Raw genomic sequence first — 15,507 nt, 5'->3', positions numbered from 1 at the left:
CTTTGGTCCTATCAATGTAATACATCAAAGCTCTTTTGATGTCAAGAGTGTGGAGCATTCTTTCTGCCACTGTCTCAGGATTTTGGAAGAACACAGGAAGTTCAATAGTCTGATTGATATGGAACTGTGAAACCACCTTTGGAAGAAATTTAGGGTTAGTGCGCAGCACCACCCGGTTGGAGTGAATTTGTATGAATGGCTCTTGTACAGTGAGTGCCTGGAGTTCACTAACACGTCGCAGTGACGTAATGGCTATGAGGAAAGCCACTTTCCATGTTAAGAACTGAATCTCGCAGGAATGTAGAGGCTCAAAAGGTGGACCCATTAGTCGTGTGAGGACCACATTAAGATTCCATTCAGGAGCTGGTGGGGTCCTGGGAGGAATGACTCGTTTGAGTCCTTCCAGAAAGGCTTTAATGGCAGGCACTCTGAATAGGGAGAGATGCTGCCTGTTTTGGAGATAAGCCGCTATGGCGGATAAATGTATTCGAATGGAAGCATATGCTAGATTGCATTTGTAAAGATGTAACAGATAGCAAATGATGTTGTGCGTGGATGCGTCAAGCGGGTCTATGTTGTGGTCTACGCAATAAATGACAAACCGCTTCCATTTTGCCACATAGCATGTGGTGGGCTTTCTTGCCTCCCGTATGATATCCATGCAATCTGGAGGCAAGTTGAGGTAGCCAAACTAAGACCTCAGGAGCCAGACCTCAGGAGCCAGATCGCCAGGTTGAGCTGTTGCGGATCTGAGTGCTGAATGTCGCCATGGCTCTGCGTCAAAAGTCTGGGTGTGAGGTGCAGCCTTTGATGCGGTACCACGTAAAGTTCTAGAAACGTGGTGTACCATGGTTGGCGTGCCCATGTTGGAGCAACCAGGATGAGCGTCATCGAGTGTTATTTTAGCTTTCGTGCCACCAGCGGTATTAGAGGTGCTGGGGGAAAAGCGTACGCAAATTTGTCTGACCAGTTCATCCATATCGCATTGTCCTGCGACTGTGGGTGCGGGAACCTGGCGGCAAAGCTTTGGCGTTTTCCTTTGTGGCGAAGAGGTCTATCTCTGGATGACCCCACTGCTGGAAGTACGGGTGGAGCACTGATGGATTTAGCTCCCACTCGTGCATTTGGTGGCTGTACCTGCTGAGCAGATCCGCCATCTGATTGTCCTTGCCTGGGAGGTGTTCCGCCATGAGGAAGAACAAGTTACTTACCTTCGGTAACGCTTTTTCTGGTAGATACTATATCTGCCGTGTGGATTCCTCACCTTGTGAATATCCCCCTTGCGTCAGCAACGTTCGGAAATTTTCTTCGTAGCACGCCGACGTGGACGACGTCACAGGAGCACGGCATCGCGCGCGACTCCGTCTGACGTCACCGACCCCATATCAGGCCCACGCCGGCGTGATGACGTCAGTTCCGCCCTTTTTTCCATGCCTTCGAGGCACACGGACGGACCAACGACAGCAAATATGCATATATACAATGTACACAGTACATACAAACCATCATAGCACACAGTGCATAGCAAAGGTATCAAAACCCAAAATATATACAAACAATAAAACCAGGTATAGCAGAGTGGACAACGGGGAGGCGGGTGGGCATGTGAGGAATCCACAGGCAGATATAGTATCTACCAGAAAAAGCGTTACCGAAGGTAAGTAACTTGTTCTTCTGATAGATACATCTGCCGTGTGGATTCCTCACCATGTGAATAGAGTCCCACAGCAGTCCCCACTCCCGGAGGAGGGTGACCACTCTGCTATACCAGGAAATCTTGGAGAACAGAGCGCGCGAAGTGGCCGTCCCTCCTCACCTCGGTATCCAAGCAGTAGTGCTTCACGAAAGTGTGGAGGGAGGCCCAAGTCGCGGCTCTGCAAATATCCTCAACAGGTACACCTCTAGACAAAGCAGATGTTGCAGACTTTGCTCTAGTAGAATGTGCTCTAATACCCTCAGGAGGGTCCTTACCCGCAAGGGAGTAGCAGATCTTGATGCACAGGATTATCCACCTGGAAAGTGTGCGCTTGTGCACCGCTCTGCCCTTCTTGCATCCAGCAAAACCAACAAACAGCTGGTCGTCCATCCGGAAGTCTTTAGTCCTGTCCAGATAGAAAGACACCGCCCTCTTAGGGTCCAGGCGATGCAGTCTCTCTTCCTCCTTAGACGGGTGAGGGGGAGGATAGAAAGTAGGAAGGGTAATGGACTGCCCAAGATGGAAAGGAGTCACCACCTTAGGCAGAAAAGCAGCCCTGGTCCTGAGAACCATCCTCTCAGCATGAATGGTCAGGAATGGGGGTTTGGAACTTGGAGCTTGAAGCTCACTTACCACCCTCCTTGCCGAGGTGATTGCAACGAGGAAGATCGTTTTAAAAGAGAGAAGCCTCAATGGACACTTGTGCAAGGGTTCGAAGGGAGAACCCATTAAGAAGGTCAGCACAAGATTCAAATCCCAATGAGGAACAACAAAAGGAGTAGGAGGGAACATATTTATGAGACCCCTCAAGAATCTTAAAACCAGCGGAGATTTAAAGAGAGAGGGCTGATCCGGCAAACAGAGAAACGCCGACAAGGCCAAAAGATACCCCTTGACCGTGGACACAGCCAAACCTTGCTGCGCCAGAGAAAGAGCAAATTGTAAAATATCAGATAAATGAGCCTTCAAAGGGTCAACATCCCTCTCCCTGCACCAAGAAACATATTTAGACCACCTATAGGAATAAAGGGACTTAGTGGAGTCGCGCCTGGCAGAAAGAATGACATCCACCACATCGTGAGGGAGAGAAAAAGAACTCAAGTTGCCCCGTTCAATCTCCAGGCATGAAGGTGTAATGTCTGGAGGTGGGGGTGTAGAACATGCCCCTCCATCTGAGAGAGGAGGTCTGCCCTGTGAGGGAGACGGAGCGGCGGGTGAGAGGAGAGGTGGAGTAGGTCTGTGTACCACACCTTTCTTGGCCAATCCGGGGCGACCAATATGACTTGGGCCCGGTCTTGGCGAATCTTCCTCAGAACCCGAGGAATCAAAGGTATGGGAGGAAACACGTAAAGGAGTTGATTTCCCCAACTCAACTGAAACGCGTCCCCCAAAGCTCCTTGCAACGGATACTGGAGACTGCAGAATGACGGGCAGTGAGCATTCTCGCAAGTGGCAAACAGGTCCACCCGAGGAGCACCCCACATCTGAAAGATGTAGTGAACCACCTCCGGGTGAAGCCTCCACTCGTGGTCGGCAGAGAACTGCCGACTGAGACTGTCCGCACGAACGTTCAGAACCCCGGCCAGATGATTTGCCATCAGACAAATCTGATGATCCTGAACCCAGGATCAGAGACGCAGAGCCTCTCTGCAGAGACACTGTGACCCCACTCCTCCCTGCTTGTTGATGTACCACATCGCGGTCGTGTTGTCCGTCAGGACTTGAACCGACCGACCGCGAAGGGAAGGGAGGAAGGCCTTGAGCGCCAAACGTATCGCCCGCAATTCCAGAAGGTTGATGTGAAGCAACCTTTCTTCTGGAGACCAAAGGCCCTTGACTTCCAGGTCCCCCAGATGAGCACCCCACCCGAGAGTGGATGCATCCGTTATCACTGTGGCCACTGATGGAGGCAGATGAAAAGGCTTCCCTTGAGACAGATTGCCTTCCACGCCCCACCAAGACAGATCCGCTGCAGCTTCTCTGGAGATCCTCACTGACTCCCTGAGATCTCCGTTGTGCTGATACCACTGCCTGCGGAGGCACCACTGGAGTGCCCTCATGTGCCAGCGTGCATGACTGACCAACAGAATGCAAGAAGCCATCAGACCGAGCAGACGAAGGACCTTCAGGACTGGAACAACCGCTCCATTGTAGAATAAAGGAATCATCTCCTGTATGTCGTGAATCCTTTGAGGTGGAGGGAATGCACGACATACAGTAGTGTCCAGTACCGCACCTATGAACAGGTTGCGCTGGGAGGGCACCAGGTGAGATTTGGGTACATTGATCGAAAAACCCAACCTGTGCAACAACTGAGTTGTCTCCTGCAGATGATGGAGCACCTTCTCCGGCGACTCCGCTTTGATCAGCCAGTCGTCCAGATAGGGGAACACAGGTATCCCCGATCTTCTGAGATGCGCAGCCACCACTGCCATCACCTTGGTGAAAACTCGAGGCGCAGTAGTAAGACCAAACGGAAGGACCGCAAACTGGTAGTGCTGCGATCCCACCGTAAAACGGAGATACTTTCTGTGCGACTTCAGAATGGGGATGTGAAAATACACATCCTGCAAGTCGATCGACACCATCCAGTCTTCTTCCATCAGCGCCAGAAGAACCTGAGCAAGGGTGAGCATTTTGAACTTCTCCTGTTTGAGATAGAGGTTCAAAATCCTGAGATCCAGGATTGGCCGAAGCCTGCCATCCTTCTTGGGAATCAAGAAATACCGGGAGTAGCACCCTTGACCCCTCTCCTGCTCTGGAACCACCTCTATTGCACCCTTTCGGAACAGAGCCAGGACTTCTTCCTGCAGGAGAAGCAGGTGATCCTCTGAACAATAACCTTGGCAAGGAGGGTAATTGGGAGGGAACTCCTGAAAAGGAAGTGCATACCCATTCTCTACGAGATTGAGAACCCAAAGATCTGATGTAACCGATTCCCAATCTCGTAGAAAATGAGTAAGCCGACCCCCTACTGGCCCCACATGATCCAGAATGGTGGATCTAGGGCTGCTTTGCTGATGCGGGTGGGGGTTGGGCATTATTGGAGGAAGTGGAGGAAGAGGAGACTTGACGTCCACGACCCTTCTGTCTACCTCTATAGGACTTATATAGAGGGTTCTGCTGTTGCTGCTGTTGTTGTTGTTGGCCTTGCCTGAAGGGACGAAAAGAGGATCTACCAAATCCTCTAAACTTTCTAGTTGTCGACCCTCTCATCTGGAGACCCAAAGACCTTGCAGTGGCACGGCTATCTTTAAACCTTTCCAAGGCTACATCCGCCTTTTTACCAAAAAGGCCAGTCCCTTCAAAAGGTAAGTCCAGCAACGTAGACTACACATCCGCAGAGAAATCAGAAGACTTTAACCACGCAGCCCTCCTGGTCGCAACAGAAGAGCCCATAATCCTGGCAACAGAATCAACAGTGTCCATGCCACTCTGAATGACCATGCGTGCAGCAGCCTGAGTGTCAGATACCACCTCATTAAAGTTCTTTCTATCTTCCTCAGGAAGCTTGGGTGATAACTGCTTCACTGAATCCATCAACGCATGCACATACCTCCCTAAAAGGCATGTAGCATTACATGATTTAAGAGCCATGCTCCCTGAAGAGAAAGTCTTCTTTGCAGACTGATCTAATTTCTTTGATTCTTTGTCCGCTGGTACTTGAGGGAAAGATCCAGCAGCCCTGTTAGAACATGCCGCCTGCACCACAAGACTTTCTGGAGAGGGGTGTGAAGAAAGGAACGCAGGGTCATCAGGAGCCACCGTATAGCGCCTTGCAACAGCTCTCGAAACTGCAGGAGCAGACAACGGTCTCTTCCAAATCTTTTATTGGATCCGTTAAAGCATCAGTGAACGGCAGTGCAGGTTCAACAATAGAAGAGGGAGAGTGTAAGACTTCAGTAAGGATGTTGGGTTTGTACTCAACTGTGGGCAGCTTCAAGTTGAGAAGATCAGCAGCCTTCCTAATAACAACGTGATAGGGTGCCACATCCTTAGAAGGAGCATCAGAAGCCGAAGGTAGACCCCACTCAGGAGAGAGCTCCAGACCACTAGCATCACGAAGGTCTTCAAAATCATCATCCTGATCAGGAAGCTCACCTTCTTCCACATCTGAATCTTCATCTTCCCTTTGTTCAAGAAGACGCTGAGCCCTTAGTCTCGACCACTCTATTCGAATCGAAGTCGGCGGATTCGGTAACGACTCAGACGGAGCCGGATTCGACGTCGAGCGAGGAGTCGGGGCAGCCGGAGGACGAGACTCACGGACAGGTGTGGAACCTCGATCCAAACTACGAGGTCGATCCGGAGTCGGCGAAGCCGCATGCGGAGTCGAAGACCTCGGTGGCGCCGTACCGAGCCAAGGTGTAAGAGGCGCCGGCATAAAAGGCATAAATGGAGCTGGGGCGTACGACTGAGATATGCCCAAATTGTACGATAATGGACCCATGGGACCAACAGGTGCTCCAGCGGGGTACATCGCCCTGGAATACACTCCAAACATCGCATTGAGAAAATGCGAGGGGTCCTGACCAGGACCAGGAAAGGGAGGGTACGGACCTACCGGATGTTCCAAGGGAGGTCGTTCCGACACCTGTTCACCCTGACCTTCTGGGTCCACAGGAGTCTCCATCGGAGCCGGAGTCTGAGGAATTACTTCTTCTTCCTCTTCATGTTCCGAAGGATGTAAAGATACCGGATCCGGTTCCGGAGTCGGAGAACCTTCGATTGACAAAGCAGGAGAAGGAGAAACAAAGTCCTTATGGTGTTTACGAGACTTTTTCTTTGAATCAGAAGATTCCTTCCCTGAATGATGTTTTGAACTGTGCTTCCTCCTCTTGTGTTTTCTCTTCGAGGAGCTCGAAGCGTGACCCGAAGCCGACTTGGATCCAGACCTAGACCTGGACCTCGATTTCGCTCTGGATCTTGACTCCGCTCTGGATCTCGAACCCACTCTGGATCTCGACGCCGATCTCGACGTCGATCGAGACCTATGCTTCGACTTCGAGAGTCTCGACGTTGACCTCGAAGACTTTCCAGTATCTTGTCCTTTTACCTTCGCGAGAAGTAGCTTTGCTTCACGCTCACGAAGCGCCTTTGGGTTCATTTTAAAACAGGAATTACAATTCTTGACGTCGTGAACCGAACCAAGACACCACAAACAATCCTTATGTGGGTCAGTGATAGACATCATGCGGGCACAAGACCTACATTGCTTAAATCCTGTCTTCCTCGACGACATTCTCGATGAAGAAACAAATCGCAAGGAGAAACAGAAACTTTAAGACAATAGCTAGATACTAAGTATCGCAGAAGATCCCGAAAACCGTTAGCGTCGATGACGCGGAAAAAAGGGAACTGACGTCATCACGCCGGCGTGGGCCTGATATGGGGTCGGTGACGTCAGACGGAGTCGCGCGCGATGCCGTGCTCCTGTGACGTCGTCCACGTCGGCGTGCTACGAAGAAAATTTCCGAACGTTGCTGACGCAAGGGGGATATTCACAAGGTGAGGAATCCACACGGCAGATGTATCTATCAGAAGATGTTCCTTTGAATGGCCCACCTCCACATGCTCTGAGCCAGATGAGACAACTGTGGAGAGTGTGTACCTCCCTGCTTTTGAATGTAGTACATGGCCGTTATGTTGTCCGTCCGGATCAACACGACCTCGTTGCACAGATGTACCTTGAATGCCTTCATTGCCATGAAGATTGCCATCAGCTCTAGGTGGTTGATGTGCATCTTCTCTTGCTGCGTAGTCCATAGTCCCTGCACTGTGTAGTGGAGTACATGAGCTCCCCAACCCTGGAGACATGCGTCCGTTGTTAGGATGATCTGTGGCACAGGCTCTTGGAACGGTCGGCCCTTGCAAAGGTTGTGTGGATTCCACCAATGCAGAGAGTTGTATGCACGACCAGTCACCAACACTAGGTCTCTCAACTGTCCGTGAGCCTGATTCCACTGACGTGCTAAGCACTCTTGAAGCAGACGCATATGTAGTCTCGCGTGCGGGACTATGAAGATGCAGGAGGCCATCATGCCTATCAACTGCATGAACACTCTTGCTGGAAGTGAGTGCAGCGGTCAGAATTTCTGTATCAGCAATTGAATGCTGTTGATCCTCACTGAATGCGGCTGCGCTGTGGCTGCCAGAGCGTTTATTGTCGCGCCTAGATACTGCCGCACATGGGCGCGCTGAAGGGGTGACTTTGGATAATTCAGTGAGAATCCCAGACCGTGAAGAAGGTGAATGGTGTGGGACATGTTGGCAGCGCACTGCTGGGCCGACTTTGCTTGGGCAAGCCAATCATCCAAATAGGGGTAGACGTGCACGTTTTGCCTCCTGAGGTGCGCAGCCACTGTCGCCAGGCACTTTGTGAACACCCTGGGCGCTGTGGTCACTCCAAAAGGGAGGACTTTGAATTGGTAATGCTGATTCTGAATGGTGAATCGGAGGTATTTTCTGTGTGACGGATGTAGTGGAATGTGAAAATATGCATCCTTTAGATCTAATGTTGCGAGGAAATCCCCCTGATTGAGCAACGGAAGAACCTGCTGCAGTGTGAGCATATGAAAGTGTTCTGATAGAATGTACTGGTTTAGGGGCCTGAGGTCTAGTATGGGTCTGAGGGACCCTCTTTCTTTGGGATCAAGAAATACAGGGAGTACACTCCTGTGCCTTCTTGTTCCACTGGTACGAGCTCGATTGCCCCTTTTTGCAGCATGACGAGTACCTCTTGCTGCAATAGGTGCAAATGCTCTGTGGACATAGGACGGTGTTTTGGGGGTATGTTGGGTGGAGTGGATGTTAACTCCAGACAATAACCGTACTGGATAAGCTTTCTGACCCACCTGTCTGTGGTGATGGATTTCCAGACTGGCAGGAACTGTTGGAGTCTCCCCCCGACCGGTGTTGTATGGTCGGGGGGCAGTGACAAGGCGTCACTGTTTGTTGGCGGCGGAGGATCGGGAGCTGTTGTTTCCACGACCTCTGCCTTTGGCGCTGTTTCCGCGATAGCCACCTCTACTTTGCAGTCTCGGTGTCTTTCTTGATTTTTTTCTAGGGTGGTGTCCACCTCAGGTCCAAATAAGTGATCAGAGTTTACAGGCTGATTTAGGATGGTGGTTTGTATCTCCGGCTTGAACCCGGAGATCCTGAGCCAGGCTTGACGCCGCAACATCACACTGGTGTTAATGGCCCTGGCAGCGGTGTCAGCTGCGTCTAGTGCACACTTAATGGAAGCATTTGAGATGAGTTTCCCTTCTTGTATGAGCATCTCTGCTGCCTCTTTATATTCATCTGGCAAGTGTTGTAACAGGGTCTCAAGTGTATCGTAATGTGCCCTGTCATATCTGGCCAAGAGTGCCCGAGTGTTTGAAATGCGCCAGATATTGGCTGCTTGAGCGGCCATCTTTTCCCTGATGCTTCTAGCACTTTAGATTCCTTGTCAGGGGGAGGAGCATCACCAGTAGTTTGTGAGTTTGCCCTCTTCCGGGCATTGGAAACTACTAAAGAGTCCAATGGCAACTAGCCCTTGATGTAGGTCCCCAGGCGCCGGCTTGTACTTTTTTTCAATTCTGGGGTTTATAACCCTGGCTCTGGTGGGTTCTTTAAAAATGTCTGCAGCATGTTTTAAGACACCCTTCAGCATAGGCAGAGTCTTTACGGTCAAACAAATAATCCACCTCAATAGGGTCAGCATGGAGCTGGACGTCATGATTTATGGCTGCCCTCTCAATAAGCGCATTAAATGCCGCTGAGTCCTCAGTAGGTGACGTTTTGACATTATACACTTGAGTGTCTGGAGCAGTTTGTGGATCCCTGGGTCTGCAGCATCTGTCCATGTGTCATGTGGATCTTCAGGATCAGTGTCAGCAGGGTAGTTGTACTCATCATAGTCACCGTCCCCAGCCTCCACATCTGAGTAAGTGGGCGAGATTGGAGCAGTTTCCTGTCTACGTGGAGCTATTAGTTCAACAAGAACGGGTGAATCTGTGGAATCCTTCTTTTTCTTTAAAGGAATTGTGTAGGACTCCATAGGCTGTGCTGGTGTGATCTTTCGTTTATAAATCGAAAGTTTCCCGGTGTCGGCGTCGATGAACTGTTCCGACTGCTCCTCCAGCAGGGGTTGTCGATGCTTTGTGCCCACAACCGCAGGGGCAGGCGTCGGCCCCATGGGCACCTTTATGGACGCCTCGACAACCTTCTTCGGTGCGAACGCCTTCGGCGGCAGCGTAAACTGAATAGGTGCTGTTGACTTTTGCAGTTTGGTGGCAGGCTTCTGCGTGGAAGTATCCTACGAATCGACAGCGGAAGCTTTGTCCTTAATACGTTTTAACGATTCCGACACCTGCTTCGTGAAGGAGGCGGACGGCTGAGTCGACTCGACAGGTGCCTTTGAGGCACCACCAGGTGCGGACTTTAGGGTTGTAGTACTCTTGGCCTTGTCCGGCCGACGCGCAGGATCGACAAGTTTTGTAGCTCCGAGTCCTTTGTCTGTGTCGACGGCCCTCAGCGCCGAAGTCTTCGGGTCGGCGACCTTGACAAGTGCTTTCGGTGTCCCAGTCTTCGGCTCGACGCCCTTGAGCGACTTCACTGGTTTGACACCCTTTTTTGGCTTTGTCTGCACCGACAGGTCTGAAGACGTGGAGCCGACCAAGGCGACGCGCGCTTTCGGTTTCGACGGCGCCTCTAGCACTTTCGGTTTTGTAGACACCGAAGCTTTATCTTTCGGTTTTGATTTCACAAATGGTGGCTCTCTAGAAGTGTCCGTAGCCGGGCCCGGAGGTGAGACTGTGGAACTAGGTGCAAGATCTTGGGTAAGGCCATGTGGCGATCCCTCGACCTGTGCCGTAGATATTGTTTGAACGGGGCATAGCTCCTCGCTTGAGCTATCTTCCGTGGCCCCATAGGCCGCATCGTCGTCTCCTACCTCGTCGACGATTTCTTCTGCATCGAGCATTTCGACGTCTGCGTTGTAGTTGGAGTCGATCTCTGCCGCTGGATTGGAAATCGGCTCTTGATCTCCCTGCTCGTCTGCCTCTTCTCCCTCGGTATCGAAAATGTTCACCGGGTCAGGTGCCGTCTGCTGGGCCTCCTCGCGCGCTACGCGACAAAGTCGCATCGTCTTCTTGGAGCGGAAACGAGAACAAGCCATACAGTTGGCTTCATCGTGATCCGGCGACAGGCACTTGTTGCACACCGGGTGGACGTCGAAGTGGGGATACTTCGAGTTGCACACGGGGCATCTCTTGAACGGGCTCCGTTCCATGATGTTTCGTCAAATAAGGTCTGTAGCGTCGACTGGGCCTCGAGCACTGAAGAGCCACGCGCCTCCTCTGGATGTCCGACTCGGGAACTGAGCTGGAACAGAACTGGGCACCGATCGGAAGACAATACCGACGATATAGGAAAGGCCTTTGGGCCAAAAAGCAAAGTTTCTATTGATTCTGAACTTGAGTGATCAAATATGCATCCGAACCCAATGGCGGAAAAAAAAATCTGGGGATGGAGTCGATGCCCATGCGCACTGTAGTCCAGGGGAGGAGCCACATATCTCGTGATACTCCGAAGACTCTTCCAGGACAACAATGTGCAATCATCCGGACCCAACACTAGGCGGCGATCTATGCTATAGATATGTAATTATTTTGGCCACCATGAGTGTGGAAGGGTATGCTCAGACATGAGTCCCTTGCTCATTGCACCATCAGGATTCAAGCAAGCCGGGCCGAAGACGGCTGTAATGCCAGAAACCGGTCCCCGGAAGCTTGTTTCCTTTCCAGTGAAGAATTGGCTTGGTAGTTTGGTCTGCCCTGTTCCCATGATGCACTGGGCCAGGGACAGACTAATTTGCATATAGCCAGGTTCTGAACTGGGATGGTGTAGTGAGCTAAAAAACGGTGATGGATCAAGCCCTGATCTGTTGACTGGGTAGGAGTGTTCTGATTAACTCAGATACTCTGTCCATCACCACCACCCCCTTTTTGTAGTTATAGATATGAATTCAGCAGCCCACATGCCTCGAACCCATCAAACTACACAGTTTTTTCCAAAAGGATCACCCCTATATTTCAAGTGGATCAGCTGGTATCTGTGACTTTGAACACTAAAACACTGCTGAACAGCTTCCAGTGTATTTTCTCAGATATAACTAGAAAAAGCTAGGAGCGCTGAATCACGAGTGTATATATTACAAAAATGCAATTTATCCAAAGGTCTAATCAACATATGTATCTTGGTACACATGACATGCATATAAATGAGAATTCTTTAGATGAATCTTGAATTGTAGAAATCCCAGTGAGGATTCAATAAGGAACTTATTCTCTTAATTTAGAAGGTGAGCCAAACGGATAAAAATCTTCTATTTAGGCAATGGATACAAACCCAGTATACCAAAACTCAAGGGGAGGGGGATAATTATAAGTCAACACTGCCTCGCCCACGAACTCAGGATGAATCAAGGAATCCATGATTAACCATATGAGATTCTGTAATTGATATGGATATAGTTGTCTCAAAACTTTTCTCTTTTTGTCCTGGCTAACTCCCAATGAGGTCATTTTAGATATGATGAGAGATTTAGTCATTGATGTTTTGATAATGGATTATGAATGATGGAGCCAGTATTTCTTTTCTCTTTTTTTGTTACTTGTGCTAATGAGGTTGTGATTATTTGTTACCAGCTAACAGTCAGAATACAACAAATAATGTATGTTGACGAATCTTAGTTTATGTATGTATTTATGTATTTACAGCCCTGATGACGTCCTATGTGTCAGGACGAAACGCGTCGGCTGTTGGTACTGTCATGATCAATTGTTCAAGAAAATACAATTAAAGGATTTCTACAATTCAAGATTCATCTAAAGAATTCTCATTTATATGCATGTAATGTGTACCAAGATACATACATATGTTGATTAGACCTTTGGATAAATTACATTTTTGTAATATATACACACTCATGATTCATCGCTCCTAGCTTTTTCTAGTTATGATTGTTGCATGTTCAGAGGTAGGACGATGCCTCTTTAGTTGGTAGAGCGCAGGTAGATTTTTGTTTACTATCAATACAATTGCTCCTGAAGGTGCACCAATTTGTTTACCCCATCGTCAAACCAGTGTAGTGATTTATTTTCTCAGATACCCTAAGAATTTTAAGAATGGTTAATTCTGATTGACATACCAGACTAGTTAGCCAGGCTAGAGGAATATGGCGCAGGAAATGCACTCATAGCATAAAGTTCAGAAGTCACATATGGCTGCAGTAACTCAAAAAGCATGACAAGGTTGCAACTGCAGCCCTGTATGCAGCAGCCACAAACTAGTGCCAACACAAGTCAAAAGTGAAATGTTCTTGCAATTGGAAATGCATACTTTATAAAATTGGCTCAGGGACAGCATAGATTTTGTGCACCTGCATTTGCCTCAAAATAAACATCCTACAACTCGGGTAACAAGCCATGACAAGTCAACTGTCGGAGGACATGGTGGTTTGGAGTTCAGGAAAAGCTTGGCTTTTTCCCACATGAAACATGAACACTGCCAAGTAGGCATGGCAATACACCCATCTGCTACTCCACAATCATAAACCTGACTCAATTGAGCAGTTTGGGATTTTCACCAAATTGCATGAGAGGATATGTTTGGGAATTCTCCATGGCTTACACTGTCCTTATAAGCTGCCCTTTTCACCACAGAAATAGGAGGGTGGTAAAGTGAGGAGAATGGAGAAATTATCGTTGTATCCAGTTGTATCCTCTGTATCAAGAGTGGTAGGTCGAGGGAGGATAGCAGTGGCAAACAGCCTTGAACACTCTTCTGCAAAACTCTCCCTCAAGCATTAAACTGAGACACAGTGATAGACCAGAAAATGAGAAAAACAATGTTAACATTTATGTCACTCCATCTCCTGTCTTGCCACCTCACTTTAAAGTTTGATAATGTGGTGTGAGCAGATTGGGGAAAGAAGATGGAAAAATTGAATGGCCAACCCTACTGTCTGACACATTTGGGTATCAGCAGATGGACATTGTAAGATGATAGGTTAGGAGCTATTCTACTGATCAGGCCACCCCACTGATCCAAAATGGAAAGACTGCAAGTGGATCGGCCAGCTCCTCAACAGAACCTTCAGAAATTCAACAAATATCACTTTATCTGCTGCCTATCAATACTGAAGCCCAGGAAGTAAACACAGGGCCATCTCAAGAATTTGATTATGTCCAATCACAGGTTAAATGAAGAGAGCAAGCAGCACAAAACGTCCACATACTGCCACACACAAACAAAAGGCAGTTGTCCATTTCCCTTTGAGGGGGAAGTGACAGGGTTAACCTACCTACATAAAGAAAAAGCTAAATTGCAGCACAGGAACAGAAAAATTGGGGTTACATTTATATGCTTTGGGGGGGGAAATATTTTTTATAGGGTGTATAAAGAGGCTCTTGGGACATTTAAAGGGTTAAATCCACATACTGAATCCAAGCACTACTTAGTAAGATAATCCAATCATATTAACATATTACAATTCATGCAGTAATATCTGACATGCACCACAATGTTTAGGAAACTATTAAAGGTCTTCCATTCATACTACCTACACATATCGGCCATCACATGCTCATGATTCAATGTGGCACTCTGGTTTGTCATACGTTAGCTCAATGGCTTTCCTTACCATCCTTAGAGCCTTGGCAAAAGACTCCATTGCAACAGATTCCTTTCCTGGTGTTCTGTTAGCAAGGTCAGTAACAGCGTGAGCCATCAACATTTCTGAACAACCTAAAAAGTAAAATGATCAGAAAGGTTAACTCTTTATGAGCAAGTACCGTTACTTGGATGTCCTGAAAAGGTATACAGATGTGTTTATTCCGCAGTACTAACCTCCACCGTAGACAGTCCGATTATCTTTAACAGTCTGTGCTAGAACACATAGGGCATCATGAAGAGATCTTTCAGCTTCATCGAGGATCTGCTGTGTAGCTCCACGTAAAACTATAGTACAAGCTTCACCTAAAATGACAAACAGTAATCAGTACGTGTGTTTTGGGTCCACAAAAAGCTATTCATGAATGATGCAAGCTGAAAGAGGTCTGACATGCACCGTTTCCATTGCAATTATAACTGTTTTAGTAACTGAAATATTTATTTGTAATACTGGAATATTTCATACCCTTCACTAATAACTGACCAAGTACTCTTCAAATATGCAAGCTGAGTATGTTACTTCTTTCTAGGGTATGAACTCCCACTATAATCATCATTTGTGGAAGGTAAACAGGACATTTAAATGTGAGACTCCTCAACAACTCAACTTGGCTTTTGCAAAAAAACAAAAGTCAAATAAACAGTATATATACAAAAAAAATCATATGTAAAATGTCTACCAGGTCACATCAAATACTAACTAACATGAATGAAAATATACTATTAGATTATGTTTTTATAAAAGGGTTAAAAAAATACATAAAACTACATACAAGATAAAAATGCTACCAAGATCACATCACATCCACCCCTAAAAAGCCTTCAACTGTTAATCACAGTCTAACAGCGGATTTTAAAAACCTAAGAAGATAAAATACAAGGTTGTCTGAAAGCATTTGTGAAAATGTAAAGGCTGGACGCTCCTGCCTAAAATTAGCCTTTTTTAGGATCTGGATGATATAGGTCTTCCTGGGTAACTCGTAGTAGCTACAAAACCTTAGGAAGTGGAGCATGTCCTAGGGAGACCTACCATTGCAGCCACGCGGGTGGGCGAGAAGATAAAAAAGTCAAAACAGAGCCTAGTCAATAAAAAA

At 48.0% G+C, this 15,507-nt stretch overlaps 1 protein-coding gene across 1 annotated transcript in view; it reads right to left on the bottom strand.

Moving 5' to 3' along the window:
* The window catches only part of CCT2 (chaperonin containing TCP1 subunit 2), a 310,711-nt gene that overhangs the window by 98,778 nt on the left and 196,426 nt on the right, over positions 1-15,507 (bottom strand). The window contains exons 12-13 of the mRNA XM_078678105.1: positions 14,591-14,719; positions 14,385-14,488 (exon numbers count right to left, since the gene is read on the bottom strand). Of these exons, the coding sequence (XP_078534231.1) occupies positions 14,385-14,488; positions 14,591-14,719 (233 nt within the window). The remainder of the gene's footprint in view (positions 1-14,384; positions 14,489-14,590; positions 14,720-15,507) is intronic.

This window comes from Lissotriton helveticus, chromosome 1_1 (genome assembly GCF_964261635.1).
Source record: "Lissotriton helveticus chromosome 1_1, aLisHel1.1, whole genome shotgun sequence".
Taxonomy (NCBI): domain Eukaryota; kingdom Metazoa; phylum Chordata; class Amphibia; order Caudata; family Salamandridae; genus Lissotriton; species Lissotriton helveticus.
This window is presented reverse-complemented; position numbering and strand designations above follow the sequence as displayed.